Raw genomic sequence first — 24,135 nt, 5'->3', positions numbered from 1 at the left:
TGCAGAATCATTTAGAAATTCTCAAATATGAATAACATTACTTGGATTTACACTATACAAGTTGTGTGACTCAATATTTAGCTGATGTGTGCTGTGAGGTGGTTAGATTAAACAAATTCATTTTCCATTAGCAGTAATTTTGAAGAAGCTTTACAAAACCCAAAAGTATTTGACAGGCTACTATAGGTTCCTTCCAAAAATTATAGCAATAGGTTAGAAATATAGTTATCTGCCATTTAGAAGCCCAAAGAGGATAGTTTCATACTGTTATATCACAGCTAGGTAGAATATTCTTTATGGCAACTTCAATATATGAGCAACAAGAGTTTGTTTATCTGGTTTATAATACGTTTAAACTTTATAAGCATTGTCCTTTTAAGAGGAAATTACAGCCCTCCCCACAATCAGAATGGAATTATTAAAATAGGAGATTGACCATAACTTCAGTTAGGATAAGACTTAAAATATACTTATGTGGTTCTTACTATAACATATGACCATGAGAAGACCTTGGAACATGACTTTCCTATCATTGCTCACTGAGCTGAGGGATATTTCATCTAACCACAAGCCACATCCATCCCTGTCAACTTAACAGGAGAATATACATTTAAGGGAACAAAAGGAAATGGCTCTCCTTTGGGACCTAGCATTGTTAAATTGTCCCAAAGTGGTTTTAGTACATCTGTTTATGGTTCATTCTCAGTTTCAAGCTTTAAAAAAATGTCACTAAAGTTCCTTATAAGGAAAGGCTTGGTTGGAGGAAGCAGTAAATACTAATTTTCACGGTTTGTACCACTTCATGTAAAAAATCAGTCATTAGTTTCATGATTTATGCTTAATTGCAAGAGTTGAAACAAACTTCCAAACATGACTTAAAATATCCTAGAATTTATTATCAGGAATTCTGTACTGTATTATTGAACTGAAAAATATTAATGACAGTGAAACTTACATGACTCCATTGTTCTGACTCGTCTTATCTGAGTGGCAAAGTAGAAGCCTCTAAATGTGCAGTATTATTTTCAAAGTCTGCTGAAAGAACCAGGGGCTCAGCTTATTTGTCCTAAGGCTGGGGTTTGGACCTCCAGCGGTCAGTGCTCTTTTGTGCTGTGTCCATGACACTGTTTATGAGGTATTTGGAGTGATTCATGAGTGTTGCTTTTAGAAATCAGATCCTCTGGTAGCCTGTATGTTTACAGGACACTTACTAATGTGCTGAAATGTAGATTGTGAGCTCTCATCATTGCTGGTATTCACACTTTCAAAAAAGAACATGGTGAAGAATAGAGGAGTTACATATATTGGTGATAAGCGAATCATGGAAGGCAAGAAACTGCAGAGAGTTTCAAGAGCATCCTAGGAGTTACAATGGTAAAATTAACCGTTATGAGTGTTTTATTTTGAAGCAAATATTGTGATGAGGGAACTTGGCTGAATTCCAGTCCTACGGTAATAGGTGCAAGAGTTTAACTTGTTGCGAAATTACTTTAATCTTTGACTTTTTTTTCCATTTTTAAAGTGCTAATGTACAGTGAAGTACAACAACAATAGGAATTTACAGGCAAAATCAGCGGCAACTGGTACCCTGGAGAGGTACAAACAACACTGCATTGCTCACTTCCACTCTCAGCCATCCATACATGAGGCTAGCACACATGTACACACGCACATTCATACACGTTTCCCTTGCCCACCCCTATATTTATACATTCTTTCTATATACATATGTGTTTGGCTGTTCCACAGCACTTCCATGACAGCTAAATAATTGAATGTGCACTTCCCTGGGTTCATGCAGCACTTTCCCTGCATTCCATTCTTGCTTCAGTAGCCTCTCTGGCAACTGACTGGGGCTATGGTGAGCCCCTACCCTGTGCCGCTCTTGTCACATAAATCTACCTGTTCATTGCTGGCTTCCTTCTAGAGCTATACTGAGAAACTGTGCAAAGGTCTGTTTCTTCACCTGGGCTAAACATCAAACAAGTTAGCGTACAAAGAGAACAGACTGTTCAGAATCTGTTCATTCCAGCATCATGTTTGCTCTATGGTCGGTTTTGCCGTTCAGTGTGTCACAGATGGCGTCATGGTCCTCATTGCTGGAAGCCTGGCTGCCAGCAGGAACGTGCCCATTGCGCTCTGTTAAGAGATTGAAGGTAAAGAACTGGCATGGGTCCTTTTGTCTGCTGCCTTCCTGTAAGGGGCTCAGGAAAGAGCTGGAGTTTTTCCATTCCTGGAATGTGCACATCTCCATATGTGGGTGAGTGATTTTGCTCAGATAGCCGGGGCTGGGAGATGCAGAAGATAATGTCCTCTGGCTGCCACTTAGGAAACTCCCGCTGTCTTCCAGAGAGTCCTTTCTAGGGTGTTCAAAGGAGCACCGATTCCAGTTTCTGTAGCTGTAGGCCCACCACCCCAATTGCTTTCGACGGTGGCACTGGCATTTCAGGATCTGTATAAAAGCCCTCTTGAACTCTTTGCTTGAGCAAGGGTAGATGATTGGATTCAAGCAGCTGTTAAAGTAGCCAAGCCAAAAAATCACCTTGAAGATCGTTTCAGGGGGCTTCAGAGCCGAAAACAGAGATCCTGTCCAGAATAAACAAGCAGAGACAATATCTGAGATAACTGGTTTGCCTGCCTTTAGGAAGGGTAAATGTCCCATCAGATCACTGTTAGAATCTGTTTATTAAAAATCTTTAATGCACATTACTTTCATTTTTAGTCTTTTGGTAATAAAATGTTATTTTTAAAGCTAATATGAAAATGCTTTCCACCATCTGAAAGCTGACAGATCACATAATCAATGTAGAATTAAAAAATAAAAAGAGGTCCTTGTATTTATATATACACACCTGTTGCACTAACATTTATTGATCCCAATGAAAGATCAAACCTCCATTGTCCAAGCCGCTGCACAATGCACACATGGAATAAGGTTGTACCTTTTTCAAAGAGCTTTCAAATGTCATTTTTGAAGAAAAAGATCTAACTGTTCCCAGGCTTCTCGGGAGTGTGTTCAGATGTACCTTGTACATTCTAATACATTCTCAAAGCTCCTAAACGTCACCTGATTTATGTAGATTATTGTGACAGTACAAAGCTCTTGAAACCTGAAGTTAGTTGTGGTACTTCCCATATCCCAGGCATTCACAAAAATGGTGTAACCCAAACAAAGAGATTATTTTATGAATACTTCCTCTTCCATTCAGAACCGAATAATTTCCCTGAAGAGGCTGCCCAAATGAAAAACTCATACTAGGAAATAAATTTCATGTACTTTTAGTAATAAAAACATGCAATTGATCAGCTAAATTTAGCAAATGGGGCTTTATAAGAGAATGTATGGCATTTTTAAAGCAAAACAGACAATCAGCAGTTATCCAGCTGGGAAAACACCTTTGGGTCTGGCTGAAGTAATCACAGAGTGGGGATTCAGGAGACAATTCTTATGTCAAGAACTGAAGTTAGATTTGAAGACTTTTTCAAATGGAAGGTGACACTCAAGCCTGAACGTCACATCTCTGAGAAGAGTGACCTTTTACACTGGAGTGGTTTCAGAATTCCCTGGGCTGTGAAAGCAGCTGAGTCAGTTGTGATAGTCGAGATGCCTTCGTGGGGAGGGATATGATTCTAGGCATATTTCCCATCTCAAAGCAATGTCAAGGCCATGGCTCAGGCCTCAAAACTATGCAAAAGCACTTCCTGGTTTCTTGGGTAAACAGCTCTTACATGCCATGGCAGATACCGCTGTTTATCTCAAAGACAGTGCTGCCTGGTGCTGACTACAGGGGTCTGAGTCTCCTTAGCTCACAAGAAAGCCAAAAGGAGGTATTGTGTCATTCCTCACACATGCACTGCCCACCTCAATGTGTCAACTAGGCCCTGAGCTGGCTCCGAAGAGAAAATAAGATGCTGAGATGGCATCAGCTGTCTGAAGAGACCCTTCCTCCCCCTCACTTGGCAATAGGAGTCAGGAAAAATCCTGTGAATCTGGAAGAATAGATTTTTTTCCCTGGCAGTGTTTTGGGATGGTGCCAGCTAGTGCCTCAAAGCTAAGTGACATGCTAACCATTAAAGTTAAAATGGAGGTGTTAAGTTGCAAGCTTCGTAGTGTTTCTTTCCTGACTCCTGTACTTTACTGACTTACATTCCATGTGCAAGACTCTTGTAAGTTGAACCCATGTCCCTTATTGCTTTGTTGCTGCTGCTGATTTGCAGGGTTTGACTGATGCCTCTTCTGTCCATCTGTTGGAGGTCCTACATCTGTCCTGACTGATACTGCAGAAAGTACGAAGTACATGTCTAACATCAGAGAAACTATGAATTGTATTTGACAAATTTCCAACCGATAAATCAATGCAAGCACTTAAAACTCTGTCATGTGAGTGTTACATACTCTTCGATGAAAGATTCAGCAACAATTAATGTGATTTTTATGGAATAAGCTGGTAAATAGGTGTCAAATTCTTATAAAGCTTTAGGAAAAGTTGATCTAAGTTTATAAGTGCAGCCAAGATGAGGAAGATGCTCCAAAACCTCCCACATGCACAGTAGCAAACCTTTTCATGATTCATTCTGTAAATAATAATTGCTAATATTTCCTGTTCAGTTTAAGGAAAAGAGAAGCTTTGTGACTTTGCAGAACAAGTATAAAGCATTATTATGTACGATAAGGGACTTTTTGGAGCTCATACTGATAAATTTCTTAAATTGTTTTCTGGAACTCCTTTAAAATATAAACGAGTTTTAGTTCTTAAAGCCTAGTAAGGCTTGTGAAGTGGCTAAAGAGCTCCCATTTTTTCTTACATGTGGATGCTGAACAAGGAGCGTTAAATTCTTCCAGGTCGTTTGGTTTGCCTTTCTTTCATACTGTAATAACTGAAAATCTACAGGACATTCTTCTACCACATTTAAATATTTTTAGGCAGGTTAAATATGGACAGAGTAAATGCTATGGTATAGTTTTCAATAAAATAAAATAAAAATATTAAGGGAGTTAAGGAAATATTTTGTGAAATTCCCTAAGGACAAATAAAATGAACTAAGCAATACAAAACTGGGAACCAGTGCAGATAAATGACTTGTGCTTGTATAATCTGTATCACATGAACCAAATGTAACTACATACAGTAAAGACTAAGAAACCAAGTAGGGAAAAAGGTAAAAAGCTGAGTGCTGAAAAATGCCTAATCTTCGTAAACTTCTTCATGTAATATGTGTTCCTTAAGAAAAAAGGTAAGGAGCTTATGCCTATCTTTCATGATAAACTATTTTTCAAATGCCATTTGAAAAAAATGACAGCAGACCATTTTTGGCAGCTGCAGCAAGCATTTTCAGAGCCCTTTAATATAAAAGGGCAGTAACACAAAAGAGCAACCCTGACTGACAGAAGCACCTTGTGTTCAGGCCTGATTCTAGAAAAATCACTGAGCCCAAATCAATAATTTAAAAACTGTCATGACCCTAGCCGAGTCATTAACAGAAAATCTGGAGACAGAACAGTTTGGAAAGCTATGTGGTAGTTTGATTTAAAAATAAAGATCAGTATTTAGTTAACAATAGTAGAAAAGTTTTGAAACTAAGAAATTCAGGCATAAGGGGTTGATGAAAACACTGATCATTAAACATTATTTCATTCTCCACTTTTTCATGTTCTGTACACAGCACAATGCAAGTGTTGCTTAGCTCTTAAACTATACACAAACTAGTAGATTAAGTTTTCACAAGAAGGCAAAGAAGTACGCTTTTCTGAACAAGGTATATTAATTTGATAAATAAGACATTATTTACAGACTGGTGTGTTAATTGCTTTTATTTCAGACTGATGTATTAAAACTGGATAAAATTCTTCTTAACTCCTACCCTTCCTTTTATGTATACATATATATATATATATGCAACTGCTCTGATGGGAGATGGATTTCATCTATGAATTTTGTCTATGGTATAATGTGCTATTGCTTCCTAGTTTTTTTTCAAAAATCAGGTGGTAGACAATTATTCCAAGATGACCCCAGCAATAAGAGAGGTTACTGCAGTCCCAGTGAGAGTAAGTTCATATATGAGAGCAAGACTCATTTGCTCTCAGATAGCACTTTTCGTCTGTCAGTCATCCTGATTTTGTGCCATCCTCCTGTTTTTGCCAGTGGGCTCTGGAGCTGGGGGAAGGTAAAAGCAATCAGTGGAAGGTAATGTGCTAAATCATTTTTACCAGTAAGGAAGTTTTTACCAGGAATAGAGCCGTGAGACCTGGCACAACTCAACCACTAGAACTCAGCGTGGGTAGTACAGCACATTCAAGTAGTGTGTTTCATGGATCCTGCTGCCTTTGCCATCACCCAAGAAAAAGCAGAATTCAAGAATATTTCCTGAGATTAACAGAAACTGGTTGACACACATGATCAGGTACATTGCTGGCCCTGCAGAGGCTAAATGCAATGACTACATGATCATATCACAACTCCAGCAGTGAAGGGATCCCTGGCTAATGAAAGGATCTTCCACCACCAAAAGCTACAGATGCTCTGAAATGTAGTAGCTTTGTAGTACAACTTTCTTCATGGTGACTGAGGAGAGACGTGACAATTTGTCTTTAAAAACATAAAAGTAACATGCAAAGAAGCAGGAAACTAAATTGTTTTCCATGTCCACTGTGGCAAATACATGAAGCAGAGTGATTTGAATTACAGATTGTGGATTGGGAAACATGATCTGTCTTCCAAGACAGGAAAATTCTGGAACATGCTGCCTAAGAAGGGTGTAAAAATCCAACCCCAGAGGCTCTTAGAAACAGAGTAGATGCACATCTACTGATTTATGTATAGCTGATCCAGCCTTTGGGTTGAAGCATGCCCTGAATGACCTCTTCAGATCTCTTCTAGTCCTACTTTCTTAGGTTAACTCTGCAGAATATAACTGTGTTGATTAGGAAAACCTTATGGCTTAAGTTTTGGCAGCCCAAAGAGTGTTACATTTGCAGTATTGGAATCCCACTGACACTGTAGTCTTAGATCCCTTTGGTAAATATATCCATAATTTAGGTTGAGGATTAACTGTTAGAATAATGGAGTGTCCGAGGCATATACTTAGTTGGGCACTTAGTCTCTTCAGGGTTTTGGAAAGTTTCTGAGTTTTTATATACAGTTCCTCCTCACTCTCTACAGAGAGAGAAGAAAAGCTTGTTCTTATCCAGGAGGTGGTTGAGATGGCTGTCGCTATACATGCCATATACTTCTCAATATAGTTTAATTTGGTGGCTATTATGCAAAGCTCCACTGCCTTTCACCGTATAAAGACACAAAAATATTTTTATTAGCTTGTATATCTTTAATATTACCTTTTCTCCTACTTTGTTCTTGGAATTAACAATACCTTTTGTTTAGCTGCACACATGCTTTACCTCATAATTAACCTGTCAGGAGCAAACAACTGTAGGCTGTTTTGGTACCTTGATAAATTGATAAAGCTAAGCCTACTAGATCCACTCTCTAAACATCAGACTAATATTTCCTCCCCTAATCTCCAACTACTTTCCCATCACAGTCTGATAAACATATTAAATATTTCCCTGTACTGATTTAGATTACTTTTCAAAATGACTGGAAAATTTTGCATACGATTATCTTCTCGGTGATTTATTTGTGATGGGGGTAGCCAGAGTGACTTCTGTACTCAAACTGATCACTTTCCTGATGCTTCATGTTTAACAGCCTCACTCTAAGGGAATGCATATTTTCTCTTTTACTGTTCTGCACTAAACCCTGTGATTTATTAGACATAGCACCACAACCTTACCTATGATGTATCTTTGACACCAATGAAGTTTTTGCAAAGCCTGTGTCCACCACAAATGGAGAACAGGAAATTTTTCAGAAACTCAATCAGCTTTATCAGTTTTGATGGTTTTTGACTGTGTTCACAGACTTGTTGGAGCGATTCAGTTTGGAAATACACTGAACAACAGCAAATACCATAAAAATGAATTAAGAAGTATTTTATTTAGTAAAAACTAATTTCATTTATGGTCTGACTGTTTGTTTATAATGAATGCTTTATTACACATAAACTAAGTAGAGCACCCTCAATGAAATTAGGGAACATTGTGGGAAATGATTTGCCATATTAATTGTCTTCACATATTCTGCAGAATATCTGGACAGCACATCACATCACTGAGACATTAAAATTCAGAGTCGACTGGAGTCAGTGGGAGTCTTTGAAAGCCTTTGTACAGGCTCATAAGGACTTCAGGGGACTTTGGAAGAGTCCTTAAAATAGCAGGGTGAGCAGCAGGAAAATCTGGACTGGTTTAATCCCAATACTATTAATTAAGGAAAACTCTTCACCAAAGGAGTTTTTGATGTAGCCCTCTGCAGAGGAGAAACGCATGCACGCACACACACGCATACACACACACACTCACTACTGTATTCTTTCCTGCTCTCTTCTTTTTCTTCCATCTAAAAATCTGCTCCTTTGCTACCTCTCACCACTGACTGCTATATTCATACAGAAAAGAGGATGGGAAAGTTAAGACCTTCTATTTAAGGATCCTTAATGTAATAGTTGGCAGGCTTCTTGACAATAGTGTAACACTCAGGGCATGTTTGAGTTTCCACTTCCACTTTGTGGAAGAAAGAACTTGGCGTCAAAATTAGACCTGCCAATGCAACCAACCAACCAGACAAAACCCCCCAATCTGCTTCCAGAAGGGAGAAAACTTGCTACTCTAGTTGTATGCATATACAGGTGATCAAATACCATAGTGATTAGCTGGAGCTTACATCTGAAAAATAACATGTAAGATAATGTTTATGAGCTGAAACTGTTGAAATTGCCTTTGATATCTCTGTGCCATTCTGCTCTATGTGCTACTTCCAGCCACACAGAGTAAAACAAACGTGTATAAGTGACCAACAGTTGTTTGTGATGACAGCCGTTTATAACATATCACTGGGTTCCACTGTGTAGTTATATTTCCTCCCTTCATCCTTCATGCAAGGTACATATATATATATTTATACATGATGGGACTGAAAGCCAAGAACTTAACAGAATTACAGAATTATTGCAGTGGGAAGGGATGTTATAGGGTCTCTTGTCCATCCTCCTCCTCAAAGCAGGGTCAGCACTGCATCAGGTCCCCTGGAGCCTTCCCTTCTCCGGGCCAAAGAAGCCCCATTCCTTCACATTCTCCTCTCACAATGTGCTGCAGCCTTGTGATCATTTTGGTTGCCTCCAATGGACTCACTCCAGTTTATTGTTGCCTTCCTCTGCCAGGATGCAGTACCCAGACATGGTCTAATTAGTGTTAAGTAAAAGGGCTTATTTGCTTCTTTCAATCTACTGGCTCCATTCCCATTACAGAGCCCAATATGCTGCAGCTTGCATCTGATAGGGGCATTTAAATAATTTTACACCCTATGTTCATGTTTGTATGAGTCATCTTCATCAGAGAGGGTATTCTCTGTGTGTGTATTTTCAAGGATGCTGTATATTTATTGTTTGTACCCAGTGGGAGGAAAATTTTACACTATTAATGATTTTTTAATCTAAAATTAACCACATTCTCCTTTACTGTCTGCCTTCTCTTTAATAGCTTTTTCTGTACAGGCGTGTTCACTTTCCAGTTGCTTATTTGCTTTCTTCCTCTTAATTTTTAAATATTTATTTCTACTCTCCTTATGTCTTATGTACTTTTTAACTCCAACTGCTAATCTTTTCTAATCACCTTATGTTGTGGCAATTGACTTTCTATTAATTAAACATTCATTTTAATAAGTTGTGTATTTGATATCAACTAAGTATCAACTTATAGAATCATCGGTTCTGTTCAGAATCAAGTGTGTGATACTTAGGTTAGATAATAGTTGGGCAAGAGTACCGTGAATTTCCTGGGTTTAAGGAAAAAAAGTCTGTATGGATGCATTTGGAGTTGTCAGGTGCTATGTGTTCTGCCTGTTAAAAAAAGTCACATTTTAGAATCTTCTAAATCCAGCTTTGCTTAGATGCGAGCCAGCATGGTGTGAGTGTATGTTCCTCTTTACTGGAACAAATGCATCATTTGTTTTTGTTGAAACAAAATGGTTTGCAGTTGTTTAACTACTTTGCTGAGTGTCACTTGATATACCAGTAATAACAAACTAGCTACAATAAATATGTCGTGAAACAATAATGGGATAGAAAGAGAGCTTCACTGCACAGGTTTCTGTCAGTGTCTTAAGGTTAAAGAGAAGCCATAAAATTTGAAAGTAATTGTCTTTATTCATAACAAGTAGAAAATGAGGTGTTTCAAAATTTGAAACTCTGAGTGGATCTATTCTGGAGAGAAAATCACCTTCTTGTTTGAATACCATAAAGTAGAAATAGTTAGAGATTTGGTAATAAGTATTTGGAAGTTTTGTTACAGGGTCTGGTCAAATTTAAATAGTTAAGGTAACCATGGAAGGCAAACATATCTTCCTTCATTCGGAGGAATTATTCCATTTTGGTGCAGATAGAAGTCATTCTGACCGGAGTTAAAACTGAGCTTTTCAACATTACACAAGAGAAAATTCCAATGTTTTAAAAATCACTTTAGTGATGAAAAGCTTTGCAAAACACAAAATGATAACAAATGAGTTCTGAAACATGAAAAACAGGAAGCTTCAACAGTATCAAACCCTGTCTCTCAATCTGTTCTCAAGAAGACAGCTTTTGCAAAAATGGGTATTGTTTTGCAAGAAATTTGTTTTCTGATGGAACTCAGCCTTCCTGTGAAGAGTGACTTGATCAAATTTGTACTGTGATGAGCGAGAGCCCATCCCAGTGCTGGGCAGCAGGCGGCTGCGCTGGCCGGGCCGGGAACCTCCGCTTCCCCCTGCGGCTCACGCTCCAGTTCCTGCTGCAGCCGTGACTGCTGGCAGCTGCTGATGGCTGAGTTACAGCCACCTTGTAATGAACAGGGAACATTCAAATGCTACATGTGCATAGCTAGTAAAATTCTCCCTGTAAAAGTAATAAGCTGCCTGTGACCACAGTCGTTATGAGTATGAATGTAGAGAAGCTGGAAAGGACGTGTTTGTCTTTTATTTAAGCTTTCTGCAGTCCCTTTTACCACATGCTTGGCCAAGTCAGCATGCCAAGGTTTTAAAGCTAATTGGATTTGTAAAGCTCCTGATTTCTTTCCTTCCAGCATTCAGTGTTTGTTTACATTCCCCTGGACTTATTTAATACAGGAAAAAAACCCACAGTTTACAAACAGTAAAGGATGAAATAGAGAGTATGGTTATAAAATTAAGAGCTGATGAAGCTGGGAGGGACTGCAGGCCTTCTGGAGAAGAGCATTAGGATAACTGTGAAAAAAGATCTTGAGAAATAGGAAGAGCATCCAAAATCAAGAGTATAAAATTCAATAAAGAGAACGAAAGGAAAGATGGTTAAGTTATAACTACTACAACCAAGTAAGGATGGCTAGCATTTGATTATGTCTTTTGAGCATGTTGGTGACTCTGTGGGATACCTTGGGGTGCGTATCCCAGTGGTGCCCAGGCTGATGACACCCTGGGAATCCCAGTAACTGCGCAGTAACCAACATGGTGCAGAGCAGCACTCCCCTGTTTGTGGGTAATGTGTGTGTTGGGGGAGAGCACTTTGCTGTTGAGGAAGGAGAAATATCAAATACGGAATAACTGACCAGATGATGATATTGCAGAAGATAATGTGCGAGAAACAGAAATACAAATATGATGCTGTTGCAAGTACAGCTGTTCTCATTCTTCATTATATGAATAGGTACGTTACGTATATGTCCAAGGTTCTAGGCTAGCTATTAAGGAAAGTGTCCTGATTGTGAGGAATCTATGTGCTAGAACTGACTACCTATAGCAGTTGCAGGGTACTCTTTGCTGGAGACTTCTGGCCGTACAGTGAGCAAATGCTTGTGAGGGGTGGTGAAGGTCTCATTCAACCAGTCCTCAGCCCTCAAGTCTTTCATTTCTCTGTTTTCCGGTTGAGTGAAGGAAGTCAGAGAAATCTCCCCTAGCTGTCCTGAGAGGGTAAAAGTGGTTTATACTCATTTCTCCATCTCATTCAAACACAGAAATAAATGTCTGCAAACTAATATATTAGTGATACTAAATAAACTCAGTAACTCCTACCAATCTAAGGCCTGATCCTGTTTCAACAAATTCTTAAACAGGCAAATGAAAGTAGCAGACATATACAAATTCCAGAATCTGACCATAGAGAGTGCTTCCCTCTATGGATATGTTTATGAGTAAGAGCAAAGCCTTAGGAAAATGTTTTCCTTGCTGTCTTGTGGGCTGAGAAAGGCTATTGTTTTTATTTTCTTATCCTAATTTAAATCCACAATTTCTTATAATCCACACTATCTATCTCTGATAAAGGGTGCCTCATATTTCACATGAACAGATCACTTCTATGAGACCTTCTTGAACTTCATTCACAATAGCTCAAATTTGAGAGCCTTTTAAAGGCTCTAGAAAGAAAGACTTAACTAGAATGGTCAAAATAAAACCAGGACTTTACCTCCCTTGAAGCTTTGCTATTGGAAGTTGTAGTACAGATGGAGATCAGATCCTTTTTCTAAAACCCAGAGTTGCTACACCTTCTTATGCAACTGCAAAACAGAGTAGCTGTATTTGCATTTTTAAAGGAACAGTGACTGTATTTAACCACGGAACTACTAACTTTGGCAGTCCTGGCATGGTAAAATTGTCTCTGATAGGCAGAAGTTAAGAGATAATCTGTCATTTCCAGATAATTGCTGTCGTCTGCAGTCCATGACTGTGCTTCCTACAGCATCGTACATTATCTGGTGTTGATGCTTAAAGCATTGAGACTTGAAAATTATTTTTAAAATCTTCTATTACAACAGACCATTTGCAAGTTGGTATTTAGAAGAGCAATAGAAAAAAACAATTAGGAGTTTATTTGCCCAGGCCAGGAAGAAAAAAAAATAAAGAAAAAAAAAAAAGGAAAAACTTGGAAAGCTGTAGTTCAAAAAGGAACAAAAACAACAACAAAAAGCAACAGGATTAAGGTTTTTCATGCCTTGTCCATAATTGTCGTATTAGCAAAAATTCCGAGTACATCTTGAATAACAAAATATGGAGATACAAGATATGGAAAATAAATGAGATACAGAAAAATTCCACCAAGCACATCTTGTCACAAACTCTACATATCCTTGTATATATACTAGTCTACCACCTCTCAGTCCAGAAAAGCTATGATGAGTTACACCATGGAGAGAATTCACATTTAAATTGTGTTACCCTCATATAAATATGGGGAAATCAAGATCAATTTTAGTAAGAATCTTGCTTGGTACTCTAAAACTGACAGTAGACAGGGACAGAAACATGATATTATTGTTATTATTTTGTCCAAAAGAGTTACAGACTGTTGCAGCTTGCTAACTAGAAAGAATATGGGCCAAGCTTATGCTTGTTTTGCAAAGGATTAGCTGATTAAGGGAGTCTAGAAAAGTTAATCTAAGTCTGCTGACATTTCATTTATTTTACTTAAATATCTTCAATTACTGGGCATGCTTTGGTGTGTTTTTCTCCCTGTCTCACTTCTGACTTATAACTGAGGCAATCTGTCTTGGACATCATCAGGAAATAACAGGACTCTAGTATGGAATTGAATAACACAAAGATCTTGTATGAACTTCCATTATATTTTTTCTCTTTTATTACTTAGAAACTGATAGTAATTGCTTTTCTGTTTCTAGTTATCACTTTAAAGCACATCAAGATAGCTCAAAATCTTGCAATCAGGAGGACTTGAGTGAAGATACTAAAAAACTCACCACTTTTTGTTCACGTCTGTATTTCACAGATAGCTACACTAAAGAACATGCGACTGAGATCTTGGGGTATGGCCTCGATGTTTTAGGACCGTATGCACACGTGTAACTTTACTCAGTGCTTTCATCGTGACTACCAACCTGAGCAATAGCACATGTGCTTGCAAATGCCTTGGGCAGAAGGACCTTGTGCCCACTGCCTTGCTGGATGCAGAAAGCAGTGTTTCCTGTGAAATTATCACTTCTCTCCTGTATTTGATTTCAATAGTTTTAAGATTTCCTATTGCTGCCCAGTGGCTCAGCCCTGATTTTTTTCTTTCCTTGGAGCTTTCTGATCACCTGATTTGCTGCAATCCCTGATGTTGAATAGTCACCATGAGTTGATTTCTTTGTATTTTTTTTCTGTATTACTTTGTGTATTTGCTTTTGTGTGACCGTACACTTTAAGATTTCCCTTTGTTCCTCTGACCTGCAAATCAAAAGCCTACATAGGAAGTACCCCAGAATTTGTGCAGTTTCATCTGCTTTGATAACAAATAACTTTGTTCTAAAAAATATAAGTCTGTAAGTAACGGATAATTGGCATCCTTTGCAAACTGAAAGGCTTAAACCAGGGCCTAAGGGAGGCTATTTTAGTAGTAAAATTGATCATATTGAAATAATCTAGTCCTCCACTTGTGACAAAACATGCTGTACTGGTCAAGAAATGCCCTTATGATGTTTAGTTTTACAGGAATTGGCTAGAAAATAGGAGGAGCAGGTTCCTGCTCACCTGTGCAATTAAATATTGTACCAGAAATTGATCTGCCAGTGGGCAGAGGGTCAGATTGCCACATATATCATTAATTTGTCCAAATTCGGTATAACTATTAACTTGAGGGCATCAAATCTAGAGAGCTAGGCTAGTTAGAGAGGGGAAGAGGAGGCAAGACTAAAATGGGATTGAAGACAAACCAGGCCTAAAACCTTGCAGAAAGCAAAACCCAGTAGCATTGACAGCACTGGATGTAATGCCTTGAAGCGTTTCCCATGGGAAACTAAGTGGCCTAATTTGGTATTATTGGTGCAAAGATGCAGAGGTTGGCCTGATGTAACATAAATCTACATACTGTACTTGAATAACATTTTATTTTAGGAATAATTTTGTATTGGCTGACTTGTAGCATGCAGAATATTTTTATGTTCTTTTTTATTATTTCATAGAAAGGTTTCACAAGGTTAATAGGTAAGGATAGTCAAAACAGTTGTATCTTCATTATGAGGCTCTGGAGACCTTATCCCACTGCCATCTGAGTTACAAGAATTTTGTTTCTGACTTCAGTGGACAAGATCACAGGTTTTGTGGGAGCAGGGGGAGTTCAGGTCTGAACTGGGAGGTCAATAATGCTCTGCTGGTCTCCTCTGCAGTTAAGCAGGAGGTTGGGGAAGTTACTGTGCTTTGGGTAAAGTACTGGAGGTGACAAGTTTTCCCTTTGCTGGGGATTGTGTGTGTGTGTGTCTGGGAGAAGACTGGCAAGCCCACTCTGATATCTCAGTTAACAGGAATGAGATTAAACTTTTACGTAGTAGCCAGGGGGAAACATATGATCCTTCATTTTGGATTTTTTTTTTAATAAAGGTATAGGCATAAAATTGGATATTCCTTTGTTTAAAGAGCGAGTTTTAATGAGTGTTACTTTATTCCTGCAGGGCTCTAGTCTTTAGATTAAAATAATCTATTTTAATCAGCATTTTTCAACAATTTATATTTGATACAGTCCTGATGCCTAAGGAGAGATTTGTATGGGGAGAAGAAAAGAAACATTTGTTTTAAAGAACCAAGATATTTACTCTTCAAAGCTGAGTCACTGAATTTATGGCACAAGAAGTTGTCTTAAAGACACATATGTCATCATTTTATTTTTTATGCTGCACCACAAATAATTTTGAGTGTCAAGACAACTGTTTACAAAGCCACACAGCATTTAGGAATGTGCGCAACGAGGATATTCTATAGCTCTTGCTATCTGGAAAGAATATCTGGTAGCTACTGGAACAAAAACAAATTTCTCACATGATTCTTTTTGATACCAGTTTTGCTGCATCATCAGGTACTTAACACTAAGTGCAGCACAGTTCAGTCCTACAAAGAGAGATTGTGGGTCATTCTTTGTGCTGATCGTTTCCTGATGCTCAGTACATCATAATGTCAGTGCTGTGATTCCTCTCTACAGCTGTATACAGAGCTCTGTCAGAGAGATTTCCATGCAAATCCAGTGAAAAACAGTCTGTAAATGTTGATAATATTTATTTTCCTTTGTTGTGGAATATTTATTCAAGCAATATCCCTGCTTTCAGCACCACATCAATTCCCAGTATATGCCTGCCACCTGATGCAATAATCCTTTGTCTGGGATATCAAAACAGGTGACTGCAGAATATATTGAAATGTCAGAGTGGGAGAATTATAATTTCATCTCTGAATCTAGTAGAGGAGCTGAGAACACCCTTAACATGAAGGAAACTCCTCTACATAAGCAGATTTGTTAAGACATGGTTTTAGGGAGTTGCAGAAATAACATTTTCTGACTTGTCAAATGTTTTGTGCTTGGATCCTCAGAAATCCAGAGCTGCTCTGCTAACGCCATTCTGCAAAGTCACAGCATTACTGAGTGAAAAAGGGAGCAAAAAAAATTAGTAAAGATGCAGATGTGAGGGTATGGTTTGAGTTAATGGTGCAAATATAAGGCATGAAAAATACATTCCAAGGAAGAAGCCTGTCCTTCCAGTATAGTGAAGGTTAGTTTCTATTCTGGACTCAGTAGCAGACAAGGTATTGTAGTTTGCAGTCCTGCACTGATGAGCGGGTGAGTTGTGATTAAAGCAGCCCAGAGCACCTACGGAGGGTTTTGTAAATCATCAGTACCTTTTGGATTCTTTGGTTTGCCGATCACTGAAATTGATTTAATACCATTGTGTGCTTTTTGTAAGGGTTCTTAACAGCGTTTAATTTAATTTTGTGACTTCAAGACACAAAGGAAAAGATTTCTGGTATGAAGAATGCAGCACACAGCAAGCTCCTTAAGATGTCTTTCTCCACTGCTCTACCCTCTCCTCCAGTTAGGAATGGCTGCATAATGCATGTCAGGAAAAGGTCTTTTCCCAGCCTGTTTTACTGAGCAATGCTTTAGTCATGCCTAGCATCATTAATTAACTTTGCACTACTACACAGAGATGAAAAGCACAAGGTTCTTGAGTGTACTGAATAAATTAAAAAAAGAGATCAGGGATGAGGAACAAACCCAGCCCTATTTCTAGTCAACAAAGCAAAGAGAAAGCACCTACTATTTAAATGCATTTGGATACTGCATTGGATACTATGTACCTTTTTCCACCCCTTTCTTAGACTAAAGGTTGTCAGTTGAGTTGATCCCGTGAAAGGATTTCTAGACAGAGGACAGGAGGGCCAGCAGTCTATATTGCAACGCCAAGATGCTGATTTTTTCACTCTTCTAGTTGCCACAGTGGCAACTCTTTCTGAACCTCAGCCCTGTGGGTCACCAAGTGCTCACAGCACTGCGGTGAGCGTGCTGGGGCTTACAGGCACTTGGTCTGTGTTGAGCCACAGTCCACAGCCGTGGGTTTAGCCCTTCAGCCCCCCCCAGCACCTCTGCCAGCACACAGCGTGCTGTGGTGGAGGCTCTCAGCCTGTCACCCCACTGATGCCTTGGACACAATTAATATGAGAGATAAAATCATATTGTGACAAGCAATAAATTCTCTACTCATGTGTCTTAAACAATGACTCATTAAACCTGACAGGAAAGACCAGGCATTTTGAAATAACTTCTCAAAGGGAAAACTGTCACTCTTTCAAGAAACTTAATTGTTTCTCACATCGCTTCTGCCCTGTGACCATAATGTTTTTAATGGGCTGGTCTGCGTCTGTGTTCACTGAACAGCATCAGTAGCTATACTGGCTTCTGCTAGCTAGGGATATGCTCTACTGCATTCCCATTCATCTTTTTTTCTCCAAAGTTCCTTCAATAATTCAAAATCAAGGAGGAAATTAGAGGATCATGACCTACTGGCTACATATCTAGTACTAATACTTGTACCATGTGGTGAAAATTATTTCTATCCACAGGTATGTATTTTTGCAATAGTTGGAAACTTGCTCTGTTATAAACTTTCTTTAAGAGCCAGCACAAGGGCTTAAACTCCTGTAGCCAAAGGGAACTCACAATTTTCCTTCTGTTTAGAATTTTTCGCATCATTAACATTAGTTTTATGCAGATTGTGAAACATAAATATTTTTAAGTTTATGATACAATAAACTAGAGATTATAACGTTGGCCTGCAATATCTTAAGTACTCGTCTTGCAGTAAAGACTCCAGTCCAAATTATATTACACATTCACTGAAATTATAATTTTATAAGACTTCACCAGGATCAGGTTGCTCAATTCAGTTAAGTTTTCTACAACAGTCTCTAAAAATATTCGCTTACCACTCAATTAGAAATGTTTTGATAGGGTAACTAAGTAAACACTAATACAGAACATTAATAAAGGCTTTTTCTCCCTTTTCTTTTTTTCACCTCTTCCCATATTTAGGCTGCTAGATTGTCTGTGTCTCAGAGAAATTAATTTTGGAGAGATATTTTTGAGACCTTTGTAATCCAGTGTCTTGAGATATTCCACTTCAGAAGTAGTGCTAGTATTAAAGACAGTACAAGCAAATTTCACAAGGACTTGGGAACACAGGGCAATGTGTTAAGGCTACATCAAATGCTTTAATAATATTTATAGTTGAAAGTGAACAAAGTGGCTGCCAAAAGCTCACATGGCAATCTTCCGAAATGCCTGAACTAAGACCTAGTGAAACCAATGAGAACTTTTCTGTGAATATCAGTGGGATTTGTGTGTTTGCTTTTTGTATTTGATCAGTGATATATGAACTGAGAACTAGAACTTTTTCAGCTTCCCAAAGCTCAGGGGAGTTTTGCACCTCATCATTAGATCAGATTCATTTCCATTTAAGACACCTAATAATGCCAGGAGACCTACTGGATTATAGTTTGGACATCTAACAGTAAATTAAAACAAGAACATTTCAGTGCTGAAACTCTTTTTGAGTTCTTAGCTAGGATTTTTGCTAAAGCATCCTATAAAAATGTTTCTGAAACCTAATTCAATTCAAACAAAGAACATAAAGGGGGATTTAATATATAAACTTTGAAGATATTGTTCCCTGATTTGACATGTGCCCCATCACTGAGAAGGACTACCAGATGAGCAGACTTTCTGCAGGCTGCACACTTTACAAAGTTTCAGCATAACTCTGAAAAAGCCAGCATCGGGAGTACATTACTTTCACTTCCTTTCATCTGTTCACTGCAGTTCTCTAAATCATATCTACTTACCATTCATCTGATTTTTCTCTATGATAGCTTTGTAGTAAACAACTAACCCTCTTCCTCCCCCTCCCCTCGCAATCCCTTGATTACCAACTTACCTAGTGGCAGAACAATGAAGAAAGGTAGCCAGCACAAGATGAACATGCCAACCACAATTCCCAGTGTCTTGGCTGCCTTCTTTTCTCTAGAGAATTTAAAAAGTTTGAAAGCTAAGGAGTTCCTGGGATTGTGACCCTTGGATTTGGTGCTATTTAATGTGTCCTCATGAATGTTCTTGTAATGAATCCGTAAAGTCAGCTCCTTGGAGTTAGACATTCCTTTCATAACCCCAGCTTCCAGGTTTTTCGTAGTCCTTTTTGCCACTATGTAGACCCGACAGTACATCACAAGGATGACGATTAAAGGAATGTAAAATGACCCCAAGGAAGAAAACAAAGCGTAGAATGGTTCTTCAGTGATACGGCACTCTTTATCATCCTTGGGTGCTGGTTCTTTCCAGCCCAAAAGAGGCCCAATAGAAATAACCATGGAAAGGACCCATACACCTAGGAGAGCTAAAATTGCCCTTCTTCTTGTTACCAAAGTTGGATACTGGAGAGAATAACGTACCCCTATATATCTATCTATAGAAATTGCACATAGACTTAAAATAGAAGCTGTACAGCATAGCACATCAACTGCTGCCCAGATATCGCAAAATATCCTCCCCAAAACCCAGTAGCCAAGGACTTCCAGTGTAGCAGAGAATGGAAGGACAGTAAAACTCAGCAACAAATCTGCTATTGCGAGGTTAATGATGAAATAGTTTGTAGGGATTCTTAAATGTCTATTGCAAGCAACAGAGAGAATTACCAGGATATTACCTATAATAGCAAAGAGTATAAAGGCACCTAGGATAAGCCCCACAATTATCGCCCTACTGATATCCAAGGCAGGTGAATCCAGATTGCTTGCTGTCTCATTGGAGCTGTTTGCAGAAAGATTGCCATTATTTAGTGCAGACAGTTTCAAATATCCAGGTGTTGATGAATTGGATTTATCGCCAAAGTAGGTATTCATCTTAAAAATCAGCCTCCATAGCAAGTTATGGTTGGATCCCTTGCACAGAACGCAGGTGGTTTGAGTTCAGCTGGAAGTTATCTCTCTACCCAAGAAGTTGCTGCAAAGCCCCAGATGGTTATAGATTGAGAACTCATCTCCCCAGCAACCTGTCAGCTACGAGCGTGTAAAACTTGCACAGCATGAAGTCCTCTGAAGGCTGTCAGAAATCACAGGCTGTTCGAACTTGCTTAATTTCTCATACAAACTCGTTTAAACAGAAATTAGCAGGCAGAAGTCTTGGCTGGAGCTTGAAAGTAGCTGTTTTGATCATGACGTTCCTGAAAGAAAAGAGAGGTTTACTGGTTTCCCTTGTGCACTGGTGGTTCTGTTGGAAGGATGCCCCTGTCTAGCTGCGGTGACATGCGTCCCCAAGCAGGGTTTGTCAGTGTCGAGGCAGCTCTGCCCGAGCTGCTGCCTGCGCTCGCTGCCTGTGCTGGTGACATCACGGCGGCCGGCCCGTCGCAGCGCTAGAGGGCAATGCAGTTCAAGTTATTAAGAAAACTCGCATATCAAAGTCTGAAAGCTAAACAAATGGAATATATCAATCTTAATTAAAGCATTTGCCACATAAATCTGGATTGAAAACCTTTAAAAAAACCAGTTTTATTATCTGAGAAAAACGCACTCGGTGGAATGTGGTGTAAAAAGCAATTTCAGTACAAAATGATCTAGCGCCCTTTGCCTTTATTTTGTTATCAAAGCGAATCACATGCCAGTTTAGAGAACTAATCATCTCCCACCTTCTAAGGATAAGTAGGTAGGTTCCAAAAATCCCTAGTTTGTTCATGGATTCAGCATTTAGTGAAGGCATAAAAACATACAAGGAGCAATCTGTTTCTAATTGTAAACTTGCTGTTAATAATGAAAAGTAACAGGTTATCCAAATAAAACTCTCTATTGAGATCTTTATGTTTTTTCTATGCTTCTGTGTACCAGGCACATCTGTGGCTTCATCTCCTCTTTTCTACCTAGATAACTTTTCCAAGCATATGTGCATTGTGAATCCAGCCCTGACAGAGCTGAGCACCCCTACAGCTGAAGCGAAGGCAATGAAAAGTATTTAGTAGTCTTTTCAAGGTACTCTTTATGCTTAAGTATGTTCCTATATCTTTGCTAAAGGCTGTGAGATCGAGAATGTTGTTAACTTATTGTAGCTCTGGGAAAACCTGCAGTATTCTATAAAGGGAAAAAAAAAAGAAAAAAAGTAACGATTTATTTTTTAGATAATAGCTTTTAATGATGAAAACAGTGGTTTCTTCATCTCGTGTAGCTTTGTGTCATCAGGTGGAGATAAATCTCAGAGCTTTATAGCTCAATGCCATTAAAAACAAAAGGTGAAAGATTAACTGAACATATAACTTCCAAAATACTGTTCTCAACTTTCTGTCATCAGGTTATGTCCTACAGCTGTTGTCTGCAGTACTCTAGGTTACTGTATATTGATTTTCCTGTTACAAAATGTACTGTGTTTAAAATAAAAGGTTCATTTTTAATAAGGCAGCTATGTCTGAAAGTTGCAGCTGAGTGCTGCTTTTAAGATCAAACCATGTAAACAAAACCTCTGGTTGAATTTTATTTGAGGACTATATGGCAGATGTTTGTATAGCCTTTCCCAACAGCAAGGACTATAGCAAAGCACTATCGTTCAAAAACTTTTCCTTGAAACATTTACGAGGATTACATGATAACATGTCATGGAGTCACTGAAGGGAAGAGGAACAAACACTCAATTTATGAGTTTAGCCTCAGCTATTCTGTCTGTTCTCTCTAAGGCAGAGCTTTCATTGCTAATAAAAGCAGTTAGCAGCCTTTGATTTTGGACATATATCTTTCACACTTGCCGTTCTTGCTGGATTCCACATAACCACTCAGTTTTGTTTGTGTTTTCTGATTTTGTTTCTCTGCCTTGTCTGTTTAAACCATGAATTCGTGAGGCTGGGGGCTCTCTCCTGGGAAGGTCGGGAGGTGGGGTTCCAGCCTTGTGCAGCCAGGGCAGCGCGCTCGGTGCCGCTCTCAGCGCGGTTGTGGTAGCAGCTGCTTGTGTGGGTGTCCTGGTGGGGTTGCGTAGCCTGCAGTGAAGCCTGCATCTTCCCACTCTTGGTGCTTGAGCTATGTTGATTAAAGCGTGATTGGATCATTAGGTCCACACAGAATGATGTTTCAGCCTTTGACGTGTAAGAAAATATGATCACTGCAAAGTGTGGAGAGTTTGGATAAGAGAAGATCAGTGAGGGAGTAAACTGGTCTACTTCAGTTTTTAGCTGGCAAAACGTGGGATATGCTCAGCCTGCAAAGAGTAACAGAGTGGCCTGTAACTCCTCCCTGGCTTTGGCCACAGCACATTAGGATTTTGTAGCCCCAAGGAACCAGATCTTTCAACTTCCAGGAGTCAGCTGGTTCCAGCTTGCTGGCAAGGTCCAGGACACTGTGCCAACAGCAGTGGCAGAAGGGAATTGAATAGGGATTCTAACTGATAGTGGCTGGACTAAAACGCGTTTCTTTGCTCAGTGTCTTTTGCTGGCAGGAGTACTGGGACCGGTCTGCTTCCCTTACTAGTGCTGCTTTCTGTGCCCCTCTAGATGAATGAACATACAGAAAATTCCTATTCTAGAGGACAAAGAGGAACACAAAGCTACTGCTCATCTCTTACAACCCTGTTGAGAAGTCTGATGTGTTTTCAAATCTCTGTTTACCAGTCTGTGTGATAACACACTGGCTGAATAGTCATTAGGCTCAGCTGATTAATGTTCACAAATTGCTTTGAGATCTTCAGTGGCAGGTGCTATAATAAAGCAGAGTGTATTGAAACCCAGACATGAACATTAACTATTTACCTACTTTCGGATGAATGATAGAATAGGCACCGTGAAAAAACAGGCTACTTTTCTGCCAAGTTCAAGCTAGCACTTCAAGCTAGTGCAATCGAAAACATCTGATCAGAGAAATGCAGATCATAGTCATTGCAGAGTTACTTTCATTCAGATGAATCATAGTTTTCAATGAAAAGGTAAATTTAATAGCGTGGAGATTCTACTCAATATTATTTCAATAATGATGTACAACAAGACAGGATGTCCTTTAGCTGTTCAGTGTACTTCTGCTGAGAGCTTGCTGAAGGAGCAAAGACTGGATACAGAACCTGCTTTTGAGGAAACATGGAGAACATGTTAATGCGTTCTTAGACTAGTTCAAACTATGAAATATGCTGAACTTTTAGAATTAATTTTATCGTGTTAGATAAATGATGCAAAAGGAGTCCTATTGACACGGCTCTGTTTTGCAAAGACCTGTGTTCCTTTTATTCTTCTTTTTCAAAGTGATGTTTAAAATATGTATATGCATCTTGATCTGGTTTCAGAAACACAGCAGAAGCACTTCTGAGCACTTTTGCGACACTGATGAATAACAGTATAGCCTGCTCCTAACTGGGCATGGGAGTATGAGCTGACATAGAATTTAAATTAGTATATCTACATATAGTTTTATATAATTCCTTTTAAGTCTTTGATTTAATTAGAAAACCTGATAAATCAAAGAAAAAATGAACAGATATGACTGAAGAAGAACAAGGTTATAGTGTCAGAAATAGTTTAGCTTATTCACTCTGACTTGAACAGTGCAGTGAACATGCTATCACATTTGGTTCTTATCATACCAGCACAAACCAGAAAGCCTTCCTCCCATGAAAGAAGTATGAAAATCAAAAGCAACAAGAACGGCATTGAATACAGCTGTAGAAATTTCTCACTTCTCTGCCACTGTGTCTGATACTAAAACATTCCCAAGAAGAGGAGTGAGGAGGGGGACTTGGGGAAGGTTTTTT

The 24,135-nt window shown here is 38.9% G+C and overlaps 1 protein-coding gene across 1 annotated transcript; it reads right to left on the bottom strand.

The window, feature by feature from the left end:
* Nucleotides 1–1,612: 1,612 nt before the first annotated feature.
* ADRA1B (adrenoceptor alpha 1B) lies at nucleotides 1,613–20,674 on the bottom strand. The gene is made up of 2 exons (XM_065644080.1): nucleotides 19,310–20,674; nucleotides 1,613–2,586 (listed from the first exon to the last, which is right to left on the bottom strand). Exons 1-2 carry the CDS (start codon nucleotides 20,268–20,270, stop codon nucleotides 2,024–2,026), a joined length of 1,524 nt encoding a protein of 507 aa, XP_065500152.1. The 5' UTR covers nucleotides 20,271–20,674; the 3' UTR covers nucleotides 1,613–2,023.
* Between the last annotated feature and the right edge of the window lie 3,461 nt (nucleotides 20,675–24,135).

The sequence above is a fragment of the Caloenas nicobarica genome, chromosome 13 (genome assembly GCF_036013445.1).
Source record: "Caloenas nicobarica isolate bCalNic1 chromosome 13, bCalNic1.hap1, whole genome shotgun sequence".
Taxonomy (NCBI): domain Eukaryota; kingdom Metazoa; phylum Chordata; class Aves; order Columbiformes; family Columbidae; genus Caloenas; species Caloenas nicobarica.
The sequence above is the reverse complement of the archived record's forward strand: the minus strand, read 5'-3'. Positions and strand labels throughout refer to the sequence as shown.

What these genes read in the sequence shown, in the direction of transcription:
- ADRA1B (XM_065644080.1), bottom strand. Translation starts at nt 20,270, where the DNA reads ATGAATACCTACTTTGGCGATAAATCCAATTCATCAACACCTGGATAT. An exon ending in CTTCATTGTTCTGCCACTAG is followed by an intron (nt 2,587 to 19,309) that starts GTAAGTTGGTAA and finishes TATTCTGGACAG; the next exon opens with GATCTCTGTTTTCGGCTCTG.